The 13,736-nt window shown below is 36.5% G+C and overlaps 1 protein-coding gene across 4 annotated transcripts in view; it reads left to right on the top strand.

The window, feature by feature from the left end:
• Positions 1-4,645: 4,645 nt before the first annotated feature.
• LOC105041831 (uncharacterized) overlaps positions 4,646-13,736 on the top strand; it is a 55,690-nt gene continuing 46,599 nt past the window's right edge. For 3 of the 4 annotated variants that reach the window (XM_073253937.1, XM_073253936.1, XM_073253935.1), the window contains exons 1-5: positions 4,646-4,798; positions 6,787-7,116; positions 9,692-9,757; positions 12,690-12,878; positions 13,168-13,251. In XM_073253937.1, the coding sequence (XP_073110038.1) occupies positions 6,817-7,116; positions 9,692-9,757; positions 12,690-12,878; positions 13,168-13,251 (639 nt within the window). In that variant the 5' untranslated portion in view covers positions 4,646-4,798; positions 6,787-6,816. The remainder of the gene's footprint in view (positions 4,799-6,786; positions 7,117-9,691; positions 9,758-12,689; positions 12,879-13,167; positions 13,252-13,736) is intronic. The other variant, XM_010918878.3, reaches the window with a different exon arrangement.

Here is a 13,736-nt window from a genome sequence, read left to right as displayed (position 1 = left end):
CATTAAAATCAATCATAGAGTCAACATCCACCGCATTCTCTCCATATCGATCGGTATCCAAAGAGGCATTCAATTGCTTCGGCCACATCAATGAAGCCTCACAATGACAGAGAAGCTCGCTTCGGATGTGACCCCGAAATTTATTCAATAATCTACTTTTCAGTATAAAATCGAATTGGGAAGTGGGGGCAAATGTTGGATCATATTTAGTTTGCCTGGGACGTGTTCGAATCCCAAATATGTGGCAGACATCTGGCTTCATGATGCAGCAACCCAGAATATGAGATCCATGCGGCTCCATTATCATCGATTGAAGGCCGATCATGAGAGGTTGGCAGTTGGCGAACCCAACGCCATCGATTCCTGACTGATGTCATCTCTTTTCTGCTCTAGCTTCCTACAAGCGATTCTTCATATCAGACGGTTCTAGAGGCATTTGCTTTGCAGATCTCGTTGGGTTGGCAATCTATCGCACAGGCCCACTACTCTTCCAGATGTGGACGGCTGGCTCTAAGACAATCTACTGATATCCACCACCTTAGCTCCGATAGCCACTATTTTAACTTCGGCAGGATTCATATCCTGGTTCTAATCATCACTACTCTAACTTCAATGGGATCCACTATTTAGTTCTGACAGTCACTAGTCTGATGCTAACTGTCTATTAGACCCTCTTTTATAAAAAAAAGAAACAAAAAAAAATAATTTTTTTTTTCTTTTGAATTTTACTATAGTTCTCACCACCATCTTGCTTCACTATTTTCTTCTTCAATTATTACTAACTCAAGCATCAGAGAATTTTTTTTGGAGAACCTTCAACTTTTCTCCTATATGTATGAATCTTTTTTATAGTAATCAACATTCTAATTTGATGTCCGCCAACTCTAGCATGACACTCGATTCAAGCTATCCGATTTAGCTACCCACCACGTCGGCCAATTGGAAAGATACGACAGTATTACCATTCTAAAATAGCTTGCACAACAGGCGTACAATAAAACCGCCCACCGTGCTTCTCCGTGAATGCAACCCATCTGCTCCACCTAGATTTCTCTACTATTATATTCTAAAAACATGATCATGACTTATGACATCAAGTACTTACAAACCTTTATTTCCTGGTAAATAAAATTTTATTTTATTTCGAAGTGTCACTGGAGACTGATAACCTACTAACCCGACATAGAACTAACGCGAAACATAGGCTTGAATGTGACAAATAAATTCAATAAGCTATTCGTCGTGTTTGGGTTCTACATTAAACCTACATTCGTTTTTTTTTTTTTTTTTTGGGTAAGAAAACCTACAGTTTCTGGTCGAGTTTGTGTTCTAAAACAACCCGGTCCCGCACAAATATATACATACTCGATCGGACATATAAACACATGTACATGCTTGCGTCTCTTGAATAGATATATTTTCTTGGGGGCAATAAATAATTCTAAAAAAATTAACCAAAAGTGAAACAAAATAGATTACTAAGACTTGGTTTCTATCCAAAATCCAACCCCAGTATGTTTTGGATTTGGATTTGTATACGGTCAAAGATGAAAATTACTTCATCGCGCCACTCCCATCCTAGCTCTAGTCCCCATAGCGCGACTCGTGAAAATGGTGCATGGGCATGCCTCTCACGCATATAACCCTCGTGTGTTCAATCCCCGACGGCCACAGGATTTGATGCTCTCATTGTGGAATAGAGTGGGGCCACGATAACCACGTATTAATTCTTTCATCCCCCATTGATCATGGGCCATTCGTAGAAAGCATGTGAGAGAGTTCTTCCGTCAAAGCCAAACATATTTATCACAAGACGAACAGAACAATGAATTAGATGGTCTTCTTTACGGCGGAGCATTCGGGGGAGTAATGGAGATGGTGACTGTTCTTGCTGACATTTTATTTGGTGCATTCGGAGAAGCTTTATGGACAGAGATGAGTATTATTTTCGTCACTCTCTTTATAATATTTTGTTTTTTTAATTTTATTAGATGAATCTATAGTCTATACCGAAGATATGGGCATTCGAGTTTTTTTTTTAAAAAAGGCATGGGTAATTATTGTCATCACCCAACGGGGACGGGAACAAGCAGACCAACGTCCAAAATCCTCTTCTGCCATCAATTCCTACTCAAACGCACAACACCACAACTCAGGCCATCTTAATCCGACAGCGACCAACACCGTTCCATTTTTTTTCTAATTTTTTAAAAATAGGAATAAGCCAACAAACCAGTCATGAGTGGTGCCAGACGTGGGGCAATCTCGGTGCCCGATGGCGGTGGGCTCGAGAACGGACGGTGGATGGAGGAGCCCACCACCACCACGGAGTCATCCATCCTTCCCCATGATGATCACGCGTGAACATACGGTCGCCGGCCAGAGCAGCGAGTGAAAGGTGGGCTTATTTCTCTTTCTCGTCCGCCGATTCTTTCACTGACGTTGCCGATTCCTTCTTGCTGCCTCAATGTCGTTTGGCGTGTCGGCGCTAGCGGTCGTCTGTTGAGACCGTGACCACGTTGCCGTCAAAAACTTGTTATATTCGGCTGCCGTCAAGGAATTAAATAAAATACTTTATTATTTTAATATATCCGTTTATCGTCACCCCTCGGTGGTCCTTCCTGCATGCATGCAACCCATGTTATGGAGAAATTATACATGTTATGGTATCACGATAATGCCACGTCAGATCACACTGTCCCGTAGGAAAGAATAATATCTCAAACTGTGTGGCCAAATTAATGCAGGCAGGGCAAAGGGTTGGCATGGCAAGTATGTTTGTCTGCCAAAAGGCAGGCCAATGAATCTCTAGTTGAGCACTGTTTTTTAAGCTAATTCATTTGCTACTGTTTGGCATTATGCTGGGAAAAAAATAATAACGCTTGCCCCTAAGAAAAGGAAAAAGAATAAGAGTGGTCATGATTTATGGAGGTGGCACCAAACGTGGGCTCATCATTTGGGGCTTGGGATGATATCTCAAACATCAATATAGCAATTTATTATTTTATCGATATTAACTCTCCTCCAATATATTTTTTAAATATTTAGCATTTTTGGTTACATGGACTATCAAAAATATCAATACCTATCCTCATATTATTTTGCATGTATTTTCTTCTTTTTTAATTATATTTTTAATTATATTTTTTGTTTCAAATATATTTTGAGAAAAGAAAAGAAAAAAGGCCTACTAGCATTGTAATTAACTAGTTGCTAAGTAAAAAAATATTTAATTGTACAAACGAGCCTCAGTTCATAAAAAATAAATATATTTTAAATATAATTTATATTATTTTAAGAAATTAACCACTAAAGACTACGATAATGAGAACTAATTATTATAGTTAGGAACCTATTTATGCCTTAAGCTTAAATGGCTCCAAAAAATGCATGTTGATTATTTTTTTTAAATTTCTTTTTCTATCCTTAGAAATATCAATTAAGGAAGCTACTCAACATAATCATAAGAGCAATAATATAAACCCAGTGATGGGACCAAAAAACTCTTCGATCAAAACAAAAGGTTCGGTGTAATTTATATATAGTGGAGTTATATCGTAAAAGCACCAATCCCTTCATCACATGTTACAATGATGGATTTTTTTAATACCATGATTGGAACTCAAACCATTTTTTTGATTAAAATCTTTGGTGGTCCTTTCATACGCGGTAAGGAAACACAAACTAAATGAATGAAAGCATGAGTTGTGCACTGGTCAAGTTGGTAAGATAGTTACAAATTAAGAAGTAATTTACATTCACCAAAATAAGTATCTCAGGATGCATATTGGTAATTAGGCATCCACCATTAAAATGCCAGATAATACATGATGCCTTTTATGTTGCTTCTCATCAAAACACAGTTGGCTTTCTCATAAACCTTGTCAATATTAAAAAAATATAAATAAACTTGCTACCGCACTCTAGTCTTAAATATTTTTCAATTATCTGTCATAATAAAAATAATAATAGTATCGATTTCTATAAAAAGCACATGAACAACCCTCTTACCATATGCTACGGAGGATTGAAGCCATTCATGGATTTGATGCCAAATAAGTCTGTCAATTAAGGAGTGCCGATGGTTGTATTTTGAGCTTGATAAATTTTTTGTGTATATATTAATTGCGATCCGAGGTACTTACCAAAATTTATCCCAAGCTTTTTATTATTTTTAGAATAAAAATAAGTGGAAGTTTAGGCAAAGTTTACATGGAGTGGGATTCAAACCCGGCTCCCCTGGCAACTTGCTGGCACTTTGAAATGTCCACCACAAGTCACAAAGTAAGCCAAAACCCTTTCCTATAGCCCGCATGATGTGCTGGTCAGCCGCTTTATTAGCAGAAGACAGTGAACCGGTAAGCTTACAGTGGGTACGCAGACTCGTCATCTTCATATAGTCCATTAGCAATATTTTTTTATTAACTACAATAAAATATTAATTAACTACTCAATAAATCACTTAAAAACGGAGATCGAATTGCAGGGATGGAAGCAACGCAAGTGTCCATAGTGCAACCAAAATTCATTTCATTTCAACTGGGTCCCACCGCAAATCAAACTCGTGTCAGCATTTAAGTGGTTGTGTAGAATCCCTTCTTGGACCCCGGTTGTAGCACGGATGCTTATGAAGGATATAGTTCTCATAAATTGATAATTTTTTTATATGCTGATATATTAAATATATATACTACCATTAATTTTTTCTTCTCTCTCTTTCTCTCGGCCGGAGATAACGAGTCCTAGAAGGGAAGACATCCGCGGCCGCCGTTCTCTGTCTCTCCTCGATTGCTTGCAGGTGATCGATTTTGATCGCTTTGTTTACTTTTTCTCATCTACGACTCTGTTTTTCCCCTTTCTTTCTGCTTTTTTCCGTTATTTTTGGGGCTGTTTCGGTGAAGTATCATCGGGAGACTGAGGCCTAGCTTCTGTCAAATCGAAAATCTAGCGAATCTTTTGGAAATTTCTACTTTTATCGGGTTTTCTGATTTATCCTTGCTTTCTTTCTTTGAATTGTTGGGGATTCTTCGGGAAAAAAAAAATGGAGTCTTTACTCGACGGGAAGCCTTAATTCTGTTTCTTAGCTTGTTGATTGTTGCTGAAGTGATGAGGAATCTCTGGGAAAAGGGAACTTTTTTTGGATGTTCTTGGACGCCCATTTCGTCCTCGGGAAGTTGTGCATAAAGAAATGGTCCACATGGAGACGTATGGGGAGTCTTCTCATGACCAATCGTTACATATTTGATGTATAAGGAAAGAATTGTGTTGAATTTATCTCAATAAAGTCGTTGAAAAATTGAAACCAGCCTTCTGATTCTGATACCTGTTGGGTTGTTGTTGTTACTTTGATTATGAAAAGGAATTAAAGTGATATCTTTTATGTGTTTGATAGAAGTTCTTGAAATTTCATTATTGTCCGTCGGCCTTTTGTACTGTTGCAATAACTTGTAAGTTTTATCTAGCTTTTCACATTCGAGGAAGAGAGAGATCGCAGATATGAGGATGTGTCGCAACCAAGCTTAAAATGTTGATGATGACAACTGATTATTGGAAAAGGTTGATATTTTAATATCATGGGCCAATTGATACTCATTGATTGAAATAGTGGTGCAAAGATGAGAGACAATTGGTCCAAACAATGAAACATGAAGTTCCAGATATAATTGATGAGAGGCGATTGCTGTGGTCAGGAATGATTTGATTTTGTGAGATCATGCAGTTGCTCCTCCTATGACAGATCATCAAAGCCACTTGAATTGTTTTCACTGCTTACTTTCTCCGCAGACACAAATATATATTCTTTATGGAGTTTTTTATTCTTTTTTTTAAAAGAATATTTGGTCAAGCCATGAAATTTTAGCCAGTATCAGTTTTTTTGCTTTACAATTTGTGCTGCCATGATATTTTAGCCAGCATTTGTTTTCTTTGCAAAAGAATATTCAAGTGAAAATCATGAGGTATGGTTGCATTCTGTATATGTGATCTGTCGATTCTATTGGCCTACCTTCTTGTAGTTTCTGCCAGTGGCAAGAACAATCACAATGTTATCTCTCAAAAGTAGTATCATGTTTGTATCATCATCTGAAATGTAACTGCCCATGATTAATGTTGTTGAAGTTCTTATGCCATCAAAATTTATGTCCTCATTGGCAATGTCTCGTTTTTTGTGCCTTTGATATTTTATCAACTAGAGAACATTTTCCTTCCAAGGAACAAATGATAAATTGAAGGGGTCATTTTTAGTCAGTGTTTCACAATAAGGACTTTGCACTTGTCAAATATTTCTTATATCAGCATTGCAAAATGATCCAATACTCAAAAGCAACCTAGGATCTCTGTGAGCTTCAGCTAGATTGCTTTCCATAAGTTTCATTTTTTAACTTCTGCTATAGAATTATTTAACAAAAGAAAAAAAGGAAGTGCACCATTTTCTGTCGCCTATATTTAATAATCTTCTCCAGATTTTGGTATTGCATGGATAATAATGAGCTTCTTGCCCTGCACAATGCTTTCCGGAATCCAAACTTTTCTCCTGAAAGACAATAAAAACAATAAGCGTTGTAAGAACTCATTTTAGATAAGTAGATGCTTTCTTATTTGAATCCTCAGTATTTCTGTTATTTCATTTGGTCGCTAGTCATAAATTTTATTTTATTTTATTTTCTTTCTTTACAAGTTAGTTTCCTCTGATGTAATGTCATGACCTATTGTCTAATCTGATGTACCTGAGACAATCACATGCGATTGATGCATTCGAGCTAACTGTATTCCTTACATGAGTGGCAGGGTCCATTAAGTCGATATACTGAAAGCTGGATGGATAAGAATGAAGACTCTGGCAGCCCTGGATGGGGTTCTTCATTTTTCAAGCAAACAACTGAAGATGTTGCAAAAGCATTTTTCGCTGCTGCTTCAGCTGCAACTGTTCAATCACCACGCCCATCTGTAGTTTTCTCATCCAGGGATAACAGTAATGGCCGACTTCAAAAACTGCAACATCAGCTTACGAAAGTGTTTAAAGGTTTCTCTCCTCCACCTGAAGTCAAGGGAGCTTACAACCCAGAAGTTCTTACCAGCCAAAAGCGTCAATGGGCAAGATTCCAGCTGCAATCACTGGTACAAACTTCTTCTCCTCCTCCTCCTCCTCCTTCTACATGCATTCAGCCGATTTGAGTGTGCCAACTAGCTGATAGAAGAGGCTTCATTTCATTTCGACCGATATTTGGCTAGTTTTAAACCTGTCCTAGTTCTCAAAAAACTGCGCTTTGAGTTAGTTGACCCTTCTTCTTCTTCTCCTCCTCCTTCATGCATTCAACTGTGCCTGGGCTTTAGGGTGCGAACTACTGATATAAGTGAGTTTGGTTCATTTCCTCCCACTCCGATTTTTAGCTAGGTTTAAACATGTCTTAGTTCTCAAAAACTGTGCTTTTAGACTTTTAGTTAGTTGACCTGAATAGATGGGTTATGCATGATATTTATGCTAGTAATGCTTTTTATGAAAAAAAATGAAATTAATAAATCTGAGGTATGGACAGCTGTGTGTGGATCTTGCAACCATCGGTATGCTTGTTACAGTGGTATGCTATAGTTAGATGTTTAGCATGCTAAAATCTTGCTTAGACTAACAGACAAGCAATTATGGAAGTTAAACTGCTAAATGTTATCCAGCACAAATTCTATGCAGGATGTTTGACTCATATGGTCTAAAGTCTAAACAAATGACTACTTCATGGATGATGTGTTACCCAATCCTAAGTTCCCAACTGCTTTTGCTGGGCTATTGTGTTTCTGACACTGGCGTTAGCTTTTCCATATATAATGTAAGCATGCTCCACCCCTACATAAAGCTAGCGGAAAAATATCCCTCATGCTACTTCTCACAAGATGTTACTTCTTAATAAGGAATCTGCAATATTTGTTGAAGGCTTGAAGTGGCATGTGGACATGGGCCAATTGCAACATGCTTTTAAAGATGTCACTCATCTTAATACTTCAAAATTAAAAAAAAATATTTCCATACCTAATGTAAACAGCTAGAATAGAGTTTGATGGGTTGATTATACAATAAAATAGAATGTGAACCATGCGATTGTATAATAAGTGAGAAAAAATTCCAGTAAAGTTTATTGTTTGTTCTGAGTTCTGACTTATGCTACTGCTGGAATATGTCAAGGGTTTACTGCCACTATTATAGCTTTAATACATGAAATTGTGGAGATGAAGTATTGTAGGCAGTCTAATTCTCCGATACCTTAAAGAGTCTTTGATTATGAGCTTGTAGAATACTGCAACAGGTTATTTGTGATTTTTCAGCTAGATTGTTCATTACATTGTCCCCATGGTTAATGAAGTAGCATATTCTTGATTATGCTCTTACAGTTTCTAAAATATAACATTTCTAAAAATAAAATACAAGAATTTAGAGTGATCTGTAAGAATGTATGAAAAGTATAACTGCTTTAGAATTTGTCAATGTCAATATTTTAATTGGAAAATATTGCATAGAAGATAATGGTCTTATTTTTTTAGGTTGCTTTTAATCAATGATTCTTGGCTTTCCAAGAAGTGATAGCATTAAAAAAATATTGGATTTAAGTAATGATTCTCATCATACTTTATTGTATTACACGTATCATGGTAGTGACCTGTTGGTATCACACTGGTTTCTGAATATAAAACTATATATTGGCCCATGTTGATATTTGAGCACCTGGCACACTTTGGTGCCAGCAAAAACTCAACATGTTATTCATGTTTAATACTTTAATTTAAACCCGAGCACAATCATCCAGTGTTATCTGTTTGTGATGGTTTGAGATTATCCAGACTCCAGAGCTCCTCTTTTCCCCCAGATCTTTCTTCTTCCGCTCAGCATTTTGATGGTCCAACCTGGCACTCAGAAGTGGGAACAAGAAAAGAACAGGCCTGACTTGAACAGATCACCATTTTTCATTGTTATATGGCTTTATTTGGAAAAATGTAAAAGTTATTTTGTTTCTTTACAAATGCATGTATCTGTATGATAGAGCATGAATTTGCACATCAGGCTGGATACCTTGATATGTGCCTGAGTTTGACCAAGAAACATTTCAATTTTGAGCTAAGAATGAGGTTCATAAGCACAAAATAATTTCAAATGTTGTCAACGAGTATTCATCCATTCATGTATGTTTTTTTGGACATATATGGCTGACTTGACAGACCAAAAGTTTTTCATGGTTTAATTTTAAGGTCAATCTGCAGATTCTTTTAATTTTAGAAAAAAAATTGGGAAGATTAATAAATATATTGGAAAACTTATCTTCAAGTTTCTGAATTAATTTATTTGATAATCTAATTTGAATCTGAAGTTATTATGTATATTTTAACATGTTTGGCAAACAAATTTTTTTGTCCTTTCTAAATACTTTATGACAAAGCTTAGCTAACTATTTACCAATTACTGATAACAAGTATGAGCAGCTCGGAGTATAAATAGCTAACTGTTTACTAATTACTGATAACAAGTTTGAGGAGCTAGGAGTATAAATATGCTTTTCTTCTCCTGAAGTTTGCATGTTCAGGTAGTAAAGTATTGACTATTAATAACAAATGTAAAGTAAATCTTATGTTGAATCAAGAAAAAGTTTAATTATATCTATTTATGGGTATATGATTTTGATTTTTGACCAATTTCGCTTCTGATTTTCAGGTGATCACTGTTTTAAGACTCATCAGAGGACCTTGTATCAGTACCTTATCAGTATGGATTGATATGGTATGATATGCCCCTCTAGTGACACACAGAGCACTGTTAGAGTTGGCATGGTACCTGTATGATGAGTCGGTATGGGGGCATACTTAGTTCTCATAATGTACCAGTACCATAGTGGTTGATACGTATGCCCTGTATTGGTTGGTTATGGTGCATGTTGGTATCTAAAAGCTTGGTAATTATGCTACTATATTATCATTGTAGGTGGCCTTGGTGGTCCTGCATAATGTAAATTACTTGATTGTTTTTTTTTTTGGAATGCTATTCTAGTGATGTCACATTTTCTCAAGTTCCACCTAGCATAGGTAGGATGGGACTTTGGAAGATGTTCTAGAGGTACCATAATGTTCAGAAAAGGTGCCTTGACTAGTTGTAATGGAGCAGGTTGAGATCTTTTCACCAGCATAAGCATGCTGGTATAACCATCCAAGACATTTAAAATCTGCTCAGATTTATATAATGAGATTGATAATATATGAGGATATAGCCCTATCAGGGAACTTGTCAAACTTGAACCCTTTTCATTGCTATATTCCAGTATAGGTTAGATGTGTATAAAGGAGTCCTCTTTCTGTCAGAATTGTTTCAAGCAAACAAGGCCTATCCTTTCCTCACTGTCTCTGTAGCTTTCCTCATTAGCAATAGCTTAGAGTTCTACGTCTCCAGCTCACCTAACATGTAAAAAAAGGAACATGAATGTGTTACAGGTTGAGTGGTGAGCCAACCTTTCCTTTCTTCCACTGGTCTCCTGTTACTTTCTTGGAGTCCTTCTTTATGGAATTATTGTTGAATGATTGGATTGCATATAATATTTTTTTGTTTGTGAAATAGAATCTTGTGTACTCTTATAGTCATATTATGAGTTGTTTTCATCTCTCAAGTAGATGATGAATCTCATTGTTCTTAATCCTTTCCCTTCGATGTGGTTCCCCGTTAAAATTTTCGTATCATGTTGGTTGGCCAGCCATTTAGAATTTGAGTCTGAGAAGTCATTCGGTCAACCAAGAGATCTTTCAGCTCAAAGCTAGTCTATGGTGGTGGTGGACCTTGCAACATTAACCCATGGCACATTGAGTTTGTTTTCATTTGAAACTGTTCGCTCGTGTATATGAGGCCTGACTTGAGCAACGCTTGACCTTGCTTGATCAATTGACCTCTAACGTTATTGTTGGTACTTCAAGATGCTGTATTCCTAAGTTTTGGCAAAAATTTGAATATCTTTTTCAACAGCAAGACAGCTTTTTCATAATGGTTCTTAATGGCTTGTTAAAAATATCTTCTCTGCCATAGTCATGGGCCTTAATTATCTGCTTAAATATTGTGGTGGCATCAGTTTGTATTTCACTCATAGCAATCTGCCACCAATTTGTTTTTGTTGCCATTCTATCAATTTCCCTGTTCTGTGGCCAACTCTCATTTTTCTGAACAAATTCCAATTTATTATCATTAAATAAAAGGTTCAGGATTTTTTTTCTTTGTTTTTTTGTTGGGGGGGGGGGGGCTGCCTGTTGTGGTGATTAAAATAGTGTACAATTAAATCACTTATAATTGATAGTTGAGGTCCACATATATCCATCATTGTTTATGATGAGTGTTACTAAGATATAGTGATAACTACAATGTAACAGAAAATTCTTTAGGAGCAGCAATCTTGCAAAATATTTTTGAAGAAATTTGGGTCTATTATATATTGAATATTATGTATCATTTTGTATGATGGAATTTCAATGGATAATGGTGATACAGTTAGTGTTTTCTTAGTCCTCGTCTGCTAATCTTCTAGTAGAAACCTATTTTTTTTGTTGTAACATTATTCCTTTGTCTTTCCATAACTGATCAGATTAATGGGGGGACAATCTCTAACATTTGGTGATTACAAAATATGAGATAGAATTATTTTTCTAGATCAATGGATATTGATTTAGGTGGGTGGGTGTGTGTGTGTGGGGGGGGGGGGGGTTATAATGTCATTCTGCAAATTCAATTAAACCATTTCATTATCATTTTATGCAAGTTGTTATTCATTCGGGCTTTGTCATTTGGCCTTTAATTTTCTCTTTGCAAATCTCCATAAATGTATTTTCCTGTTGCATATTTTGCTGGGATTAGTTGGAGAATAGCTCTAGTATCTTTGATGGCAAAAATAGATCTGTCGAATCATGTTTTATAGATCAAAGGCTATTGATATGGGTAGCATAAAACAAAGCTTGCCTTATCGATCTGTACCTAGCTTACCATACCGTATCTGCGAGGTACTGACAAGGTACCGAGGTTCGTTTTGGTCTATGAATAGGACCAGTCCAACCTAAGCAGAAGCACCCTGTACCACTCAGTTCCATGTGGTATCGAACTGTACCGCCTGGTTACGTGTTTTACCATGGTTGGATGGGACAAAGTTCTGTATTTATATAGTGTGGATACTGTGCCATACTGGTAAGGTACTGATATAGTAGGTGTAGCAAACCTTGGTGCAAAAGAAGATTTTCTGGTCTAACTCTACTGCATGGCACTGAGCATACCTGTGTCAACCCATTAAAATATCAGTATAATACAGGGGCTCGATACAGTACTGTATTGACATGTGGGACAACTATTTTTTTTGCCTCTAGTAGCATTACTGTGTGCTAGTGCTACCTTATCGTTATTGGTATTGGTATGTGGTCTGGTTTCAAGACTGAAGGCTTTGGCATAAAATTATTTGTTAGTTCAGTTGAATATTTAGTTATTGTTCCTTCAAGTTTTATTGCTATGTCTTTAATTTCCTTTGGTAACTTGAACTCTACAAATTATCTTTTGTTGCATTTCTTTGGCTTTGTAAATGACCTGACTTTCCTTTCATGCATTGGATAATGTTGCCATACATGTTTCTACAGCCTCATAATTTTTTTATTGTTCATCTCTTAATCAGACATCTGAAGCTTTTTACATCTAACAGGAGCAGAGACCTATGAAAGAACCATCTAGGGTTTTTGAGAGCATGGTAGTTGTTGGACTCCATCCTGATGTTGATGTCCAAGCGCTACAAAAGCTGCTAGATGAGAAGAACAATGAATTTTCAAAGAAACAAAGAAGCTTGCTGAATTGCAATCACCAGATTCATGCTGAACCGAATCTTGAACCACAGGTCCTTGTCGACAACTGAATGCAAAAACCAGAACCATTTGTACTTATGTTAGCAATTCTTCCTAGTTTAATATCATTTTTGAATGATGTATTTTACTTATGGTGATCTGTGATAATTTTGAAGTAGTCATATCCAGAATGCTGATTGTACCTTTGCCTTACACTTTGCAACTTTGTGCTTGTTTATTGCTATTTTTTCATGTATAAATTCTTGAGTGTTTTACTACCATTTGGACATCAAACTTATACTTTACACATGCAGCCTAAGTTCTTTTCTTTTCTACTTTTAGGTGCTATTTGTATATCCTCCAGAAAAACAGCTACCACTGAAATATAAGGATCTCCTTTCTTTCTGCTTTCCTGGAGGTGTGGAGGTTTGGCACTTCGCATTTCCCCCTTTAAAAATATATATTTATTTTTTTTAGTTTTTTATATTATTTTCTTTTTATGAAGATTCAGTACTGTCTTTATATTTTTTTGTTGTATTGTATACTACAACTTTTGCTGGCTTTATGATTATCTAGGTAAGAAAAGGGAAAAACTTGCAACCACTCACTCTTACTTATAGTAGTTAATTGAAGAAAGAATCTTGGCTCTTTTCCTAACATTTGCAGTGCTTATACTGTTTGATGATCCCTTATTACAGTCAGCCCAAAAGTGAAAGGCCTTGACTACCTGAACTAAAGTCTCGAAATAAGCAGACCAAGCTGTGCAAACATATTTTACTTGATATTGACTTCAATTTATACACACCATGATGCACATTTCTGGATCCACCATCTTTAGGACTGGCACTGGTCAAACCACCCCCAAACTGCCCATACCAAGGCATACTGCCTCGTGCCGCTTGGTACCGTAT

Source organism: Elaeis guineensis, chromosome 3 (genome assembly GCF_000442705.2).
Source record: "Elaeis guineensis isolate ETL-2024a chromosome 3, EG11, whole genome shotgun sequence".
Taxonomy (NCBI): Eukaryota; Viridiplantae; Streptophyta; class Magnoliopsida; order Arecales; family Arecaceae; genus Elaeis; species Elaeis guineensis.
This window is presented reverse-complemented; position numbering and strand designations above follow the sequence as displayed.